General features: G+C 36.6%; 1 protein-coding gene across 3 annotated transcripts in view; it reads right to left on the bottom strand.

The window, feature by feature from the left end:
* Nucleotides 1-16,839, bottom strand: part of LOC143894732 (uncharacterized) — a 28,660-nt gene that overhangs the window by 7,013 nt on the left and 4,808 nt on the right. For all 3 annotated transcript variants that reach the window (XM_077401335.1, XM_077401334.1, XM_077401332.1), the window contains exons 2-4: nucleotides 6,486-6,587; nucleotides 6,212-6,325; nucleotides 4,233-4,423 (exon numbers count right to left, since the gene is read on the bottom strand). In XM_077401335.1, the coding sequence (XP_077257461.1) occupies nucleotides 4,233-4,423; nucleotides 6,212-6,302 (282 nt within the window). In that variant the 5' untranslated portion in view covers nucleotides 6,303-6,325; nucleotides 6,486-6,587. The remainder of the gene's footprint in view (nucleotides 1-4,232; nucleotides 4,424-6,211; nucleotides 6,326-6,485; nucleotides 6,588-16,839) is intronic.

The raw sequence follows: 16,839 nt of genomic DNA, 5'->3' as shown, positions 1-16,839 counted from the left end.
ATATTGGAGACCTCGGTATAACGAAATATTGTTTAATGTTAAGATCCAAAAACTTTAAGATACGTATCAATCAGTAACATATTAATTTACTGTATAAATACAATGTATTTTTGCGACTTTACGAATCAGGTGGAAACGTAAATTATACAATTAGCAAAGGTATTATGATCGACCCAACTGGCAAATTTTATTGTTCACAAAACGCTACGTTTCGACCGCAGATTTGTCCTTTTCAAGCGTATAGAAACAACTTACATATAATATTTGTGAATTGTTTCTATACGCTTGAAAAGGACCGAAATCTGCGGTCGAAACGTATAGCGTTTTGTGAACAAAAAATTTGCCAGTTGGGTCGATCATAATACCTTTGCTAATTGTTAATTATTCACTGGCGATTCAAGTTCTCCGTTTTTGTTCGTAAATTATACTTTGCGATAATTCGAAGATTTATGAATATATAAACGCGCAAATATGTAGATCCAAGACTCATAGGTTTAAGTATGGATATATTCTGGAATCTACTTGATCAGTGGGAAGATATTCGTTTGCACAGAGCGGAATATGCATGATAGGCAGTCAGCAGTGGTGTTAATATGCCAGACTATGTGTACACGACACGAACTTTCCTCTAGAAGCTCTAGAGCCTCTAAACCATAGATTGTAATCCTCTGGAAGCTCACCAAATACTCACTCGAACAATTTAGAGAACAATAGTAAATCCATTCGCAGCCGATATTGCAAATGAACGATCGATTCTCCTCTCAGGATGTTGAATCGAATATTTGGAAGATCCTCGCGGGACACACTTCGAACTGGTATCCGAATCCCGTAGTAAACGAGACTTCGGAGACTGGTCTTGAAATCCGACGATCCGACATTCGACAATTCGAGTGTACCTCTTGTAATTACGTTGACACGAAGTCTCACTAATCAAGGACATTCGGAATAATGGTTTGCGAGTCGAGATAATTAAATAAAAACCCAAGTATTCTGAGAAAAGTTTTCATTTAGTTTCATTAAAGAACTCTCTGCGACTCGCTGCGCGTCACCAATGAGCAACGTTGTTAATATCACTTTTCCTTGCATGACGTCAAAGATACAAGTTAATTTATATCCTTACATATCTTTCGCTCTTTATCTTTCCTCTATAGCCATCTTATCCGAGTTTACCCTAAATTAATATTTTGATTCAACTGTGTATATCCACAAATTAAAAATATAGTATCATTTATAGACAGAAAAATGTCATGTGTGGTCCGGACTGGGTCTTGGTAGCTTAATAATGTTGCGCGCGTGAATTTTATATACTTTTTTTCAAACTCAGCAAAAAAATATAGTCTTGAGCCAGCTTCTTTCGAATATCGTCATCGCAGACCGTTGGTCCACAATTTTAAGATACGCGATTTGTCCGATTCGATAAAATCGAGGTCGGCATGTTTCTGACGTGGTAAACGGCAATGCAATCGAACATTTCCGCGATTGAATTAGCCATGGACGCAGAAATACATATTGGCAAACGGTGATTCCTATCTAAAAGTAATTGCTCGAAGCTCATGGACGCGGAACGTATGCCCGTGTAACGTCCATCCCATGCACATGCATCCCCCTGTCTGTACGTGCAGAAGCAAAAATCTTCTGTTACAACAAAAACATTTAATATACCTTTTATATCATGTTTATACAAAACCCAGGATTATTTTACCGCTTTTATTCGTCAGCGCGATAAATTGACGCGATAGAAAAATAAAATATCAATCGGAATATATCGGAAGGCAAAATTTTACACGGAATAAAATAACGAATAGCGAGTTCGTAAAAACCTCAGCCGATATGCGACGAAATGATCGGGCTTCTGTGAACTCCGTTGTTGAGCACCCATTTCGGATATTTCCCATTTGCGTCGTGATTTGTATTCCTTTGTACCGGTAAATCCGGTGCCAATATATGCGACCGACATCGTGAAATATTCGGGGCATCCTAAAACCGATAAAAGGTCGATTCCAGACGCAGTGCGTTGTTCGCTCGAACCAATTTTTTTCTAAGCCGTACCGCATGAATAATAAAACGCGTCAATGCAACGATATCGTGGAAAAAAAAATTGGCACGCAAATTCATCACATCTATATTCGTTATGTAAAATCTCTCTCTATGGAATTACAACGTTAATTCTAATATAAATGAAAGATGTATCCGCGCGGTGAATTCTCTCGCTTTAATTTAGGTTTTATTTATGCATTTTCATTGCGGATAAAGCAATTATATTTTATCGGATAAAATCGCTGATATGTTTTTGCTTCGGAAAGAACCAGGTTCAGAAATCAAGGCGGTTCGGTCTGGAACTTATGTATTGCCTGCTAAACGTGGATATCCATTAAGCTAAACGACCTGCGAGGATCAAGCAGTCCCAGGGCATTTTATGACATAATAAATGATAAATTGCCTCATGTTCGCGCGTATTTTCCCTTTAAATATATTATAACGAAATCGTGAAGTATATATGATCTGTCTGGAACGGGGCCGGTTACGGAACATATGTTATCCGCGTCCGACCGCGTTGAGAAGCGCCCGCTCTGGCATGGTACTATTCGAGGGTCCAATTTATAACAAACATGCAGCAGTATAAATCCTCTCGTTTATTTTGCATTTATCTATAAATCATAAATAAGCCGTTACATAAATGCGTTTGGCAGTTTAATGGGCGCTACAAGATTTAGGAACTCCCGAAGCGCGCATTTCGAATATGGAACGAATATGAAGATATCAACGGTTTAACTTATTGGATATGTTTGACTTACTAGATATGCATTCGATCCCTCGATTCAGAGCCGCCGATCGAGTGTCTTTGCGCAGAAATTTATTTAACACTTTTCTAAGAGAAAGTTAACTTAATCGAGGAGTAAAAGATGATATTTTAAAATTAATCCCAATTTCTTTTTAAATTCTTCTTTTTAAGCTTCTTGTAATTGATATTCTTTTATGCGACGCAGAATTTACACGATCTGTGGTACTCCAGACCGGTTCGATTTCTAAGAATGGCACGCGATTTGAAGCTGAAGCTGAATTACCATAAGGATCCGGTGAAAGATACGAGTGATTAATTTATGAACCTATACGTAAAATCCGTGTAGAAGCAAGAAGGTTTACGCCTACGTGACCCGCGTGGCGTATGGAAAATACATTATTTTTCGCGTGAGCTCGCGCCGGTAGCGTTCACGTTCAACTTATTGCTTGCTATGCCATAATATACGACACATTGTATACGCGTGTATTTACTAGGCTGTAAATTTCATTGAGAAAGAGATAAAGTATTTTGTGGTTAAATTAAATTTACAGTATTTCTTCTAAAGTTTACGGTATTTCTTTCAAAGCAAACGTTATTAGGACCTTGACATTTACCCTTTCTTTAATTGAACAATAAAGTATTAGGACATTTACATAGCGTTTAGCCGACTCAGTATCTTGGATTGTTTTACTGTAGTTACCTACGCCGGTCTCACGAGTTTGCAAATCTCCTTTAACGGCGGTTTAACATACCGAGTTTGCCCTCCAGCCGTGTGCCGTAACGCTCGCCGTTATTTTGGTAATTAAATGGAAAATAATCAGAATCTCGACGTCGCTACATGATGTATATATCGGAAAATTTAATTTTCACTTCGCTATATACAAGTATAACTGCGATATTTGTGTTCCGCAAAATGCATTAATCTACGCGCCACGAAGAAACTTCGCGAATTATTTAATTTAATTAAATACACAATGATGACGATATACGTTACACAAAATTATATTAAATTCATGAAATTTAAGGGAAAATATCAAATCAACCGTAATAATAATCCTAAAATTCCTTGCTATAGAGCAAATTCAATTCCGCGTTAATTACCTTGCAAACTTTATCGAGCAATGTGTGCAATCAATGCCTCTCAAATAAATGAAAACCGTTAATTTACTTTTATCTGATTATCCATTAGTCGCAAGACTTAATGATTAACATCTCTAGATACATATATACATGCAGATACATAATCGTTTCGGCGTCATATGTAGAACATAGTCTGACATACAGAGCTGTTTACGTCACACATTTGTGCGGATAATGTGCATTATGCTAATCCGACGATGCAATTTGACGTGTTCCAACAACTGTGTACAGACATTCTGTACAACTACCCATGCGGAATAAGAGAGTTCACTCGGAGATGAGAGCGAGCGCGCGGCACGAACGCACTTACCTGAAGGGGGTTTGGATCGATTATGGTGGTGCAGCTTTGTCTGTGCTGTTGCTGAAATTTCGGCTGATACGGTTCGAGCATGCGGATCTTGCCCCATCGATTGAAAAACAGAGCGATGGCAGCCACCCACAGGACCAGGACAAGAATGACGATCAGGGCCTCCTCCGCTCGCACCACTACCACGCCTGTGCCTGCAATCCCCGATTAAATCCGCTCTCGTTTCTTACGCTAGAGTGTGTAAAAACTATGGACTAAGCAACGAAGGAAGTTATAAGTTTGTGTTGGAAGATTAATGTTGAAAGAATACACAGCGTGGGTACTATTAATATAGATTAGTACTGAGATTAAAGTTAAACCAACCATCGCGATAATGTGACCTAATTTTCTCGTGTGCATCCTTTGATCTATGAGTTAACTACGCGAACGTGTTCGGCTAGCTGCAAGCGAGAAAATATAGACTCAGGAAATATCGCTCAGGGATACAATTCGATGTTCAGTCACACGTAAAACCTTTGTTGTGCGGTCCTACAATGCCGTCTAACGATGTATCATAGCACGTTCGCATGGCAAACGATCGAACTGATAAATTGATATCCCGCCGTCCTACGCGGATCGAACGCGGTGTCTGAAGAGAGAACTTCACCTCGCGGGCTATCGTATAGAAAATCAGAAGGAAAAAAAGAACTAGAACTAGAGTAGACAGATTCCATTATACAATGCTTGCCTACTCGTTGCTGGCATCCGTGCTGTATGTACGTAGAAAATATACGTAGTTCGCGACGACAGTCTATTATATACATAATTTATATCTGCTTTAAATCTCCTTTCTTTGTCTTCCAGCGACAAGAGTTATCATGCATTTTTAAATTTGCAGAGTTAAAAAATTAAAATTTAATTAAAGTAACTGCAAAAACGTAACACATTACAGAATTTTGGAATACTCCTTTTTCCTCGTAGCATATTAGATTGTATCGCAAGTGGTTTATCGCGAATTTCATCAAGTACGCCAAATTAATATAAATTTTCACTTTTCACGTTTTCATCTCTGAAGAAAAATTACGCGACCGATCTTCCGTCACCAACAATCATTCTTAAAATCTGTAGAATGTCATGAAGTATAAACCTACCCGTTTATAGCTTTGCATAAAACTAAAATGGTTAGCAGCCGTGAAACGTGCCTAAACGGTATCGGATTAGCGAAAACTCAGATATCGGAAAATTTCCGCGTTTCGCACGTTGCGATAATCAATTATTTACTCAATTAACAGCATAATGCATTCCACTCACCGACCGTGGAACCATTTATTCCGTCGCGATCGTGTAGATTTCATGGAGATTTTGTGAGATATGAAATGATCCTCTCTGAATAACTTTCCGTTGGTTGATGAAAGTAAAATAAAATCGACGTGCGAAAGGTAAACATTCTTTTCGTTTGTCACAGCGAAACCGAGGAGAGTCGTGTCAAAAATTCATGACAAAAATACGGACGATATATGAAGGATCCCTGACCACTCTCTTGGGAATCTTCCAAATTGAAATATCATTCATGATCAATGTTTCAGAGATCCCATCAAACTTTTGGTCATGTCTTTTTTCAATCATGTTTCCTTTCTGTTCTTCGGGGTATAACGGGGTATAACGATAAGATAAAAACTCGTGTCAAGACTTCATCAAGTATATTAAGAGAGAATTATGTAACAAATACAACTTCTTGTATTTTTTGAGAAGTGAAACGAGAAGTAAAAAAGCGTATTTTCCCAGTTACAAATAACATGAAAGAAGAAGAATTAAGAAGACTTCGGAGACTACCATTAATTCTCATTACGTCCTTTGAGGGAAAAAAAGGCAGGGCTAAAAAGGACATCTTTATATCTTAACAAGGCTGGACAAAGAAATATCGTGAAACATGGCATGACCAGAAATATACAAGAGTTACAATTCCAATTGGATTATATTAAATAAAGTTATATTAGACTCACCGTGGGGAAAGGTTGAATTAAGTTCGGTGGTGGCTTCCAATTCAGATGACATGGAACCGACGGTGATGCTGTCTGGTGCTTCCTCGAGCATCACCTCAATCTTTGTCACGTTAACTGTAAACGAATGTCCAAAAAGTTTTAGCTCACCTCGTTAAACATCGGGGCGCGTAATAAATAAATATTAGTTATAAATATATAATTAAAACTTTTAGATTAAATTTTTATCGTTTTTCGCCGTCCCTTTCCTTTCGTGTGTAAATATACGTGAACGTACCGTTTGCATCGGCATCGCGACGTTTGCTCGCCGTAACATGCCGATGTCTTTTTTTGGGTCGATCGCTTCCCTCCACAATGAGATATTCTCTGTTGTGACGGCCTTTAAATTAAAATGCAGACTTGTTAATGGAAAAACATAGTAATTAAAATTGAACTATATAAATCTACTTCAATTTGATTTTAAAACCCAAGACAATTTATTTATGTCAGAATTCAGAATAGATATCTTTTGTAATTTTACGGTGCCGTGTAATATAAAAAACATTTGAAGAATAAAAAATACGCACATATTTAAAATGTGCATTAGAGTACATTTAAAATTCTATCCTAAAATCTGACGCGCGAATTATAAATCAAACTATAGACTATCTTAACTCTAGAATAACTTCTTTATTAGGCACTCCAGATGCCTTCGAGAAACACTCGTTTCTAGAGAATTAAAGGCGCGCTGTAATGAAAGATTCTCTCTGTCCTACGTATATCTACTATTTGAATGGATTTACATAAAAAATATCGCATTGCGTTTGTAAGCAAAAAATGAGAAACAGAACAGCGTGCATCTTGCTGGAATGCAGAAAAAAAGGAGAACGCCAGTGGCGCTGAAAATGTGCCTCTCCACCTCGCGCACATCACTCGCCCTCATGCATTATTCAAAGACCACCCTCGGCTACGTTTGATATATCGATTACGTATCTCTGCTTCGCGTTTTCATCGCGAGCGGAAAAGGGCTTCGTCGTGACAGCGCAACGGCGACATTCGTTTGCACTTTCGCCTATCGCGCTTATCAAATGTGTACAGTTTTGGCCTTTTCGTTTAGCTTTAGCGCCATACGCTAAATCTTTCGACCGTGCGTCCGCGGTAAAGCGATTTTAAAATCCGCTTAAATTTCGCCCGCCCGTATTTATCTTCCTCCAGCACAAATCACGCATTCGTAAGCTCGTTAAACTCTAATTAACGCGCCGATTAAATGATTATCGATCGCATACGCTTGCCACTTTCAACGAACCTGAAATTATCGCACTGGTCACGCGTAAGCTTTGAGAATATTTTTCAAGCGTACGCTTTTAATAATAAAAAAGCGAATCTATCGACCGCTACTGCAGCTCCATAAATAATATGCTCAAGTACTGTGATACGTTTATATTAAAGGAATTAAAAGTAGAAGAAGGACTTGCGAGCGGTCGTATGGCGAAGATTAAAACACATTACGATCGCTAAAATAAGCTTGTCAATAAAGCCAAAGAATTAAAAAGAAGTTAAACGCCCGATCTAAAAAGCAAAACTTGAAAGAAAAGTCAACGACCAATAACGAGCATAATAAGATGTCAGTTTAAAGCAAAACACAAACTTTACAAAAATAAGATGAAAAGCATTGTACGTTTCGACTTTACTTACAATTAGTCTTCTTCAGCAATTAAAATATAATATTATAAAAATAAAATGGAAGGTACATAATTAGATAATAAAAAGAATTAAAAGACTAATAACAAATTACAATGTATTCCGATGATGATTAAAGTCATACGAAATATTGAAGCAGGATATTTAATAAAAGTTGTGGCAAGAGCCGAAGAACACATTGTCAAAGAATTTATATTGTTAAAGCCGAAGGATTTACTCAACTTTGTGGTGCAATTTTACACGAAGACTCCGCAACAACGGCACTTGCTTGCCAAGGGAAAGAATTTTCGACAAATCCCAAAGTCTCATATTTCAGAGAGGGTACTGCTAGAAGCCCAATGAACGACAATGGACAAGGGGTGAAAAAGTTATGTCGACAAATGCCGGGGTGTGCGTGAAAAGCACGCGAGTATAATTACGCGTCCGAGATTCCCTCCCCCCCCCTCTCTCTCTCTCTCTCTCTCTCTCTCTCTTTTCGTGGTTTATTCTCCCGTATAAGACGACAGCGGCAGCGGCGGCGACGGAAGGAAAGATAATCGCAACGCTTAAACGAAGCGCGAGATTTAATAGAGCCTCAAAGTAGTGACGGTGCCTTTTTATCTTCTTCGCAAAAAACCTACGACCTTGGAGTGATAAAGTATACATGCGCAATAAAAAGAAACTTGGGAGATCACGTATACATATAATTATACCTTTATGGTATACTATACGCGTAAAATTCCGCACACGCTATTTTATTCTTGTTAACGTAATGTTATTATTTCTAGGTCGCAATTATGATGTAATTTTCATTTACCTACTCGACAGTTACTTCTATTGATTGAAAATAACCGGCGTTATTGGATAAATTTATTGTGTGCTGGAACCGCTTCGATTCCATTATGTAAAGTCGGCCGACATGACGTGAGTTGGTTATATAACATATAATAACCAACAACCAACGTTGACTCCTAAAGAGGAATATTCGCAAAGATGATTTATTTTATTTTACTTTTTCGAAACAAAGCTGTTCTTTTCTAATTAATATGTTGATTAATTAATACATATGCGCATAAAATAAATGCTATTATATTATTTTATTGTCTGCATAAAAATTATTATAATATCTGATTATAAATTACATCAGCTTTTATCTGTTTCGATAGTAAGTATTATTACTTCAAACTTTTTAAAAAGTATACGTGTACAAATGAGCTACCTTTAGATAACTATCTCGAGATTCTCGTTTCGTTACTGTTATAGCCTTTATCAGTACAAAGAGCACTGTACATTGGAATACTTTAAAAAGCGCAAAAGGTAAAACGTGAGAATGTAGAAATCTTGCAGAATTAGAAGAATGCTTCTGGAATGTCTGTTCTGTTTTATGAGAAATAAACCTTTGTAAATGTAAAACAATAATCTCTTTTTATTGATATTAAACGAGAGGGAATGCAAATTGTCGAGAAAATTTAGATCTTAAGGAATGGTAGCCGAAGCTGAAGATTGCTACATTAAAAGCTTCTTGCGATTTCTGGTCCATAAGGTCTGTCATAAAAGACCGGAAACATTTCATGAGGCTTGTCCTTTACGTCCATTTGTGTTATCTTACAGAAATAGAAATCGCCACGCGTACAATAGTTCCATACAAATATAAGCGACACAGTAGTTATAATAAAAATAGATATTTTAACATATTAAAGTATAAATAAAAAATATATATCAAAATATAAAATATATTAATTTAATGTATTAATATATTAAAATTTATACAGTAATATGATAACATATTAGTTAATGAATATTGTCTATGGAACTATTATCGTATATTTTAATATGATGATTAAAAAATAGTTGACCCACATACACCGAAGCTTTCTCCTTTTCTAGATGAGCATCGCTTTTCTACATTTATAACAATTTTTCAAACACTTCGTCAGGACAATCTTGGGAAATTGCAACTTTTATCTCTCAGACGTTTTCTTGCGCATCATGAAAAAAGCACAATGCAACAACAATCACTAGAGCTGAAGAGATTCTACACATTGCGAGCCTCAGCTACTGCAATGGAACGTGTGCAATAAAACATTACATTAATCGGCAGGAGCGTCCTTTTCATAAAAACGGCTTTTCAAGGAAAGGACGTATAGCCTCGTTAAATAATGAAAAGAACTACGACGTTTTGTTGTTATTATAACGTTATTGTTAATTTCCTTCTATTCGAAAATCCGCTATAGTTGACCCCGTTAAAGAAAAAATAATAAGGGTTATCGCTTCTCGGAGTGAAAAGCTTAAATAGCTCTTAAATTATATTTTTCAGACTTTAAAAAATACATTTTTATTTTCTTATTTTATAAGTAAAAGTAAATTAAAAATAATATTTGACACTCTTCTATATTTATTCACTTCGCAATTTCATAATCTCAACCGTCGCACACCACTCAGATTAATTAAATTGTATTCTGTTATTCGTTATATAGCTTCATTCAGGTTTAGCAATGGATAATATCTAACAATCTTCGAAATGCTTTAATGTAGGGATTTGTGAGAATAAATTAAAGCTCTCAGCAAAGCCTGTGCGATAAGCGGGCAAGGAAGCAGGGACAAATATCGGTCTAATAGGGTGCGGTACACATTCCAGAGTTTAGCACAAAGTTTGCCAGCACACAGCTTGCTTCAGTCACAGGCACGATGAATGCCTCTTGCGGTAAAGTACGAACACTGTTCCGCCCCATGGGAAACATACAGCCATCCAGGAACTCTTACAACTTCGCAGTGTACGGAAATAATAATGTAATTTTCAAGCAAATCGATTCACCGTAAATCAATAAAAATCGAAAAAAGAAATTGCGATTAGGTATTCTGAAATTTTAAGAAATGTAAAAATCTAGATTTTTTTTTAAGCTAAAATAGAGCTTAATTTTATTCTAAATCATTTTCTTCTGATCTCAGCGTTTTGTATCTCTAATAATTTCTGTTTTGGTTTTGCATGCTTATTGCAAATGTAAGATGAATACGAGATGATTGACGTCAAAAGAGCGTTTCCTCGCATTCATGTTGTAATTAAACACACAACAGTTATTCCAGTTAAATAGCATTGAAAGAGATTTGTATACTTACATACAAAACTATAAAGCTGCAGTTTCACGAATGTCGGGCAAAACGGAATTACTCCGAGTTTTCCAACAGTGATGTAATATGATACTAAAGTTGTTATTTCAAGCACAACGAAGCGCACTGCATAACATGTTCTACGATCATCTGTTTTTGTAGTAATAATTTAGTGAATAGCATTCATGTATCAGTGTAGTTCTTTTGTAAACTTTGCCCCTTCACAATAGAAATATATAAAATGAAAGACTACGTAGTAAACAAAAATAGAATATAAAAAATATATCGAAGATATGTAATTTTTAAGAGCACATATATTGTTTGTGAAAATGCTATTCAACAAGAAGGAAAGCTTCAAAAGCGATACACGCGATTGCACTTTCTCAAATATCTATGTAAGCATGCGCTATTTCAACGGTACTTATTCATCACGTTGTTCACAAAAGATTTCCTTCCGAGACTCTGCAAATCCATCTATAATTATAAATCTAACACATCGTATGTAATACGAAAATGTGTGTGATATTCAACGTTATATAAAATCCACGTGCAACGATAACATTATTTAATCGTAATATGTGCTCTCATTCTTTATAGTAATATCAAAGGCAGAGGCGGAACATATCTTATGATTGAAAACAATGGATGATTTTTTTATTTAGATACTGCTAAAAACGTTATTATAGCCTTATTCGTCTTAAAGCTTCCGATTTTATTTCCGGCGCCATATCGAGTAAGTAATTACTGATTTAAACTCGAGGGAAAGCGCTATTTTCACGTCTGACATTCTATCCGGAATGTCACGCCGAACAAAACTCTAGTGAAATTTATCGAATTTAATTAATACTTTATTTTTACGCACGAAATATTTCAAATGCAAATGTAATGCAAGTATATTCATATTCTTCCGAGAAACGCGATACGGACCTTCATATTCCCTCGGATAGATATCGCGAGGAAAATCCGCGTTGAACCGTATTACGATTACGTTACCGTTATATCTTTCATTGCATCGGTTTGTTTACGGATATAGAACGGGAGGAGATAGCGAGCGGTCCGAAGAAACAACGTTCTTCTTTTCAATTTCAAGAAAGAAGCCATTTCAGGAAATGACTGCCCCGAGTGGCCGCGAAGCAAAGGAAAAGATTCGCGAAAAGCGTTTGGATGAAACGGCGTTTATGATACGCACATATAATTCTTCCTCTATCCTATTCGGCTGGTCAACGGAAAACTCGCGAGAGTTTGAGATCGCAATTCTTTCCATGGAAGTGTCTCTTCGCGTCACCTCTCATATCTCGTAAACACGTTTTCGCGCGAGAACGATTTTATCTCGGAGTTCTCGGACTACTCCAATTCGATTTACCGAGAAAATATCACCGAAGACATTTACGTCGTTACGAGAGATAATTTTTTCTTTTTCTATATCTACTTTGTGAGACACGTATTTCTTGACTGCGCACGCATTATTGTGAATCAGAATGTATAGAGGAAGTTTTCAAGATGTACTTGTTTGTAAAGAAAATGCGATTTAACGGAGGAAAACAAATGTCGACAACACATTATTGTGACAATATTGAAAGGGACAATATAATGTGATAATACTGATAAAGTCTCATGCTTTTACTGAGAAATATATGTAACGCCGAAATAAGGGAAACTATAACGAAGAAGATTTAAAATACAGTTATTTCTTCTATTACATTAACTCACTAATGTATATATGGCCTCTCGGCGTTTTCATGAAAATGGCTATTGAAATTCCGTCGCCTTGAAGGAAACATCAATATTTGCATCAAATTCTATTCTCGCCTTTTCAAACTTGCGATCCTATGTGCGCCGAGACGAGCCTCACGTTTTACTGACATTTCCTGTGTAATAGTTTGATTGCAGAATGTTTTTGCTTTCTTTTACAGTCCTATATGTCTATCGTATCTGTGAGCCATATGCATCCTCTGTTTGTGCCAAAATCACGCGGGGTTACCAAATTGGCTGCCCTCGTCAAAAGCTAACGAAAATACTGAGGAAACTCGACTATGAGTCTACTTTATCGAACAATCTGAGGGGTATCGTCAACAGCACATTCAAGAGATCGATACTGCCGAAGCTGCGAGGAAATTGCGGAACTCGCCTAGATGCAAATCTTTCAATTGTCCATTCGTGTTAGCATTTCTGCATAATTAATCGGCTGGATCAATTTCGCGGCGCGAGAGACGATCGACACACTCAATATATTGAACCTTTATTGATCAAAAGGAAAATCTTTATGTATCGTGAATCCTTTTTACACAATCGCATGTATTACGAAGACCTTTTTTTTTATAGACAATGGCATTTATGGCTATAAATAAAAATAGTTTTTATTTAAAAATCGATCCAATCTATATTGAGAGTATCATATCAGGGAGCGAAACTCTATACGACTTCGGTAAATGTGCAATATAGCGAACGATTAATGGATATCTAACATCACCAGCGAAGCGTAAAAAGTTACGGGTACTAGGGGAAGAATTACATTGTGTTTAAGACTGGTGACTTTTTTATTGGTGACGGACAGGCAAAGTAGACGGAAAAGTCACGGTAGACAGTAATTGATGGAAACGAATTACGCCTTGGAGTACTTTGCATTATTTTTTTGGTCCCTACTGGGCCAGACTGCATTCACCCTTACAAGGACGAAGATTCACTCTTAATGATACGACGGAAAAGGATTTTCTTGGAAAAAGAGAACCTTTTATCGCGCTAAATAATATCTGTTATTAAATCGGCATTCACAGATTAAGGCAATAATTAATAGAATTCTTCCTACGCGTGTGTGTTCGTAATTAAATCATTTCAATCAGAGCCGATGCGAACGTGCCGGAGAGAGGGAAGGGGAAAGAAGAATCGATGCCATGAAATCTACCGTCGATGTGGAACTTACGCGCGGGGTCTTGCAGTTAACCTATATACCCGGAGATAACGAAAATTAAGATAATTCGATTTGATCGGAAGAAGATATACCGGACTTGACTGGATCTTGTGATGATTGAATTTGTGATTTTGCATTTACGTGCGATCTCGCTCTCAAAATGGAGCGGGTATATAATTACGAATGATCCGCGTGAGTAATTAATTGCGAGAAGATATGAATCGAGGCATTAATTATAGCACTGAATCGCTGAGTTACAAAAAAAGAACGAATAGATTTCAAATTTTAGCTGGCTTTTATTTTATCGTAACGAGAGTCTTAAACTAGCACAAGCATTAGTATTTGCATTAGCAATTGCATCAGAAAGTCTATTTTTATCCTTGTATTTCACGGTGAAGGCATAATGCAGGTTTGAAACGCGAGATTGAACACGTTGACTGTAATATGTATCTCTATACGTTACTAGGCCAAGCAACAAGGACTAATAATAATCCCTCTCATAGGGGAAAAGGTTATGAGGCTGAAAAACAGACGAAATTAAAATGGTATGATTCTGTTGTAACGTAAACATTAAAACCATTTAGACTCGTCGACAGTGAATTTAAGTAGCAACGCGAGCAACGTAAATCCATTCACGATTCTCTTTTGCCTCTCTTCTTCTGCTTTTTGTTATTATAGTAGAGCCGCTAGCTATTCTGAAAACTTCGCTTATCAAAGTAACGTTCCATCTTATCCATTTGCGTAAAGCTGCGTCAAAGTTTTTTTACAGCGTAAATCTTTTGCCACAAACTGTCGTACATTTCATAAGATAATCTGTAATGAAAATCGTGAATTGTATTTTTTTAAAAGTAATGATATAAGAAATTTACTCACAATTAATATCAAATAAAAACCAATCACAATATTATAATGATTTATATTTAGAGACAATATTTTTTATTAGAAATTTCTTGCGCCTAAGTTTTTGGTATTATATTCTCCTTTATTAAGGAATAATATCACTAAAGGATGGACTAAGAGACTTGAGTATTTAATTTTAGATTGGAAAATTTCGCTCATAATTATCACGACGTTGCACTAGCCGAACCAATGTAGTTATCTTCAGAGACACTAACAAACTTTACGTTACGGGAAAAGGCATTTTTAGTGGTTTCCACTTTACTTGTGCCTTCCATCTTTTTGCTTGGGAATGCCATTACCGAATCTGAAGCGACGTGAAATACGCGGTTTCTTTAGAATTTGTGAAAACAAACTTGGCCTTCATCGAGCAGCTGTCTGCCGTAGTTCGGAAGACGCAAATCCAAACGCCAATAATTCTTTAAAGCTCGTTATATCTGTCACGCGGGAAGAAAGGTGGAAAAGTTGTATTTTTGAGTTACACGCGAATCCAGCGATAATATTTTCTCGTAGAATTCTCGTTTGATCGAAAAAGCGAGGTGCAATACGATGGGGAAATGTCGTTCATTTTTATCCACTATGAAGGTAACGCGCGCATTCATTCCTCTCCATTTTATATATAAACGTTGCCATCAGAAAAGATTCGAGAAAATAAATGAGATTAATGTCCGCATAACCGATCGAATTGCTTCCACGCTATCTCACGGAGATTTGCTGAATTCCGGCGTGAAATAAACTTGATCCCTTGAACAAGTACAAGCTAGTATGTATATAAAGGTAGGACAGCATGCATAGACGTTCGATCATAGACGTGCTGCATATCCGCGTAAACAATCCGTTGCGACATTTATTATTTCAAAGCAATCGATGACTGATCGATTGGCCCAAGTCGGCATCGAAAGAATAATAAAGTGTCATCGATGTAATAAATCAAATATTTATAAAAATTTAATTTGACACGTGCGAATTTTGTAATGATTTTTTTATTGCAGTTAGTAATATTCTCTGCGGCTATATAGCGATCAATGACAAACCGAATATAGATTTTTATATATTTTTAATATGTTTTTAATATGTGTTATTAAATCTATTCATATTATTAAAGTATGTATGATACGTTTATAGATAGATTTTTCAGAGGTAGACCTGGTTAAAAAATTGTCGCCCAAAAATATTTATAAGCTGAAAACTTTATAAGAACTTACTTCAATTTGTATGCGCGTTGTAATTCTTATATAAATTAAAATAAACGGAAATAACAAAAATAAAGTATATAGTAAAGTTGAAACCCAGGTAATATTCAATTCACGACCGCTTTAAAAACCTTCCGTTCACCAAGATTTCTTTCTCGGCATAAACTACCTGCTCTTAAATGCAATTTAATTTCCGAACAATTTCACCGGCGTGATCGCCGATAAAAACTGAGAAGAAATTAATTTCTGACGATATCAAGATGCAGCTTGAGAAAATTATGACTCGAATCTCTATTGCAGCTGTAGAATAATAATTATGACGATCGATAATTATGAAGGTAAAATTAGTTGTGATACGAATCCATTGAAAGAAATTCTCATCATTTTCAATTCTCGGTGCAACAAAGGTATAAACGTACATTTTATTTCAACATTTGCGTTTATATCGATATACGATTATGTCGATGATATTATAGTCAAGTTTGCTGCATCGAAACCTTCACTGAAGTATGACCGGTCTCAACCCTTGCCTGAAACGCCCTTATTTCCCCGGAAAAATCGAACGTTTCTACGTCATTGGTCATAGTAGCCGGGCTCATAACATTGTCTCTCTCGACGGCTGATCGAAAGTGGCTGGCGCTGTGTCTGTTCCGCGAAATTGCATGCGGTTGGAGTCCATTTTTTATGAGACACAGAGTTCAATATCTCTTCGCCTAGCGACCGGTGAAGTTTCCGCGAGCGAGCATCGCGAAGTTTCAACCTGGCAAATTCCCTATAGAACGCCGCGCGCTTTACAGTTATTAACAACGACTCAGATCCCACAAAGGGACTTCGGTATCAAAGTGAAGCGGATACCGTGAAATGTA

The sequence above is a fragment of the Temnothorax americanus genome, unplaced genomic scaffold (genome assembly GCF_048541705.1).
Source record: "Temnothorax americanus isolate GAGA-0224 unplaced genomic scaffold, ASM4854170v1 Scaffold14, whole genome shotgun sequence".
NCBI classification, from domain to species: Eukaryota; Metazoa; Arthropoda; class Insecta; order Hymenoptera; family Formicidae; genus Temnothorax; species Temnothorax americanus.
This window is presented reverse-complemented; position numbering and strand designations above follow the sequence as displayed.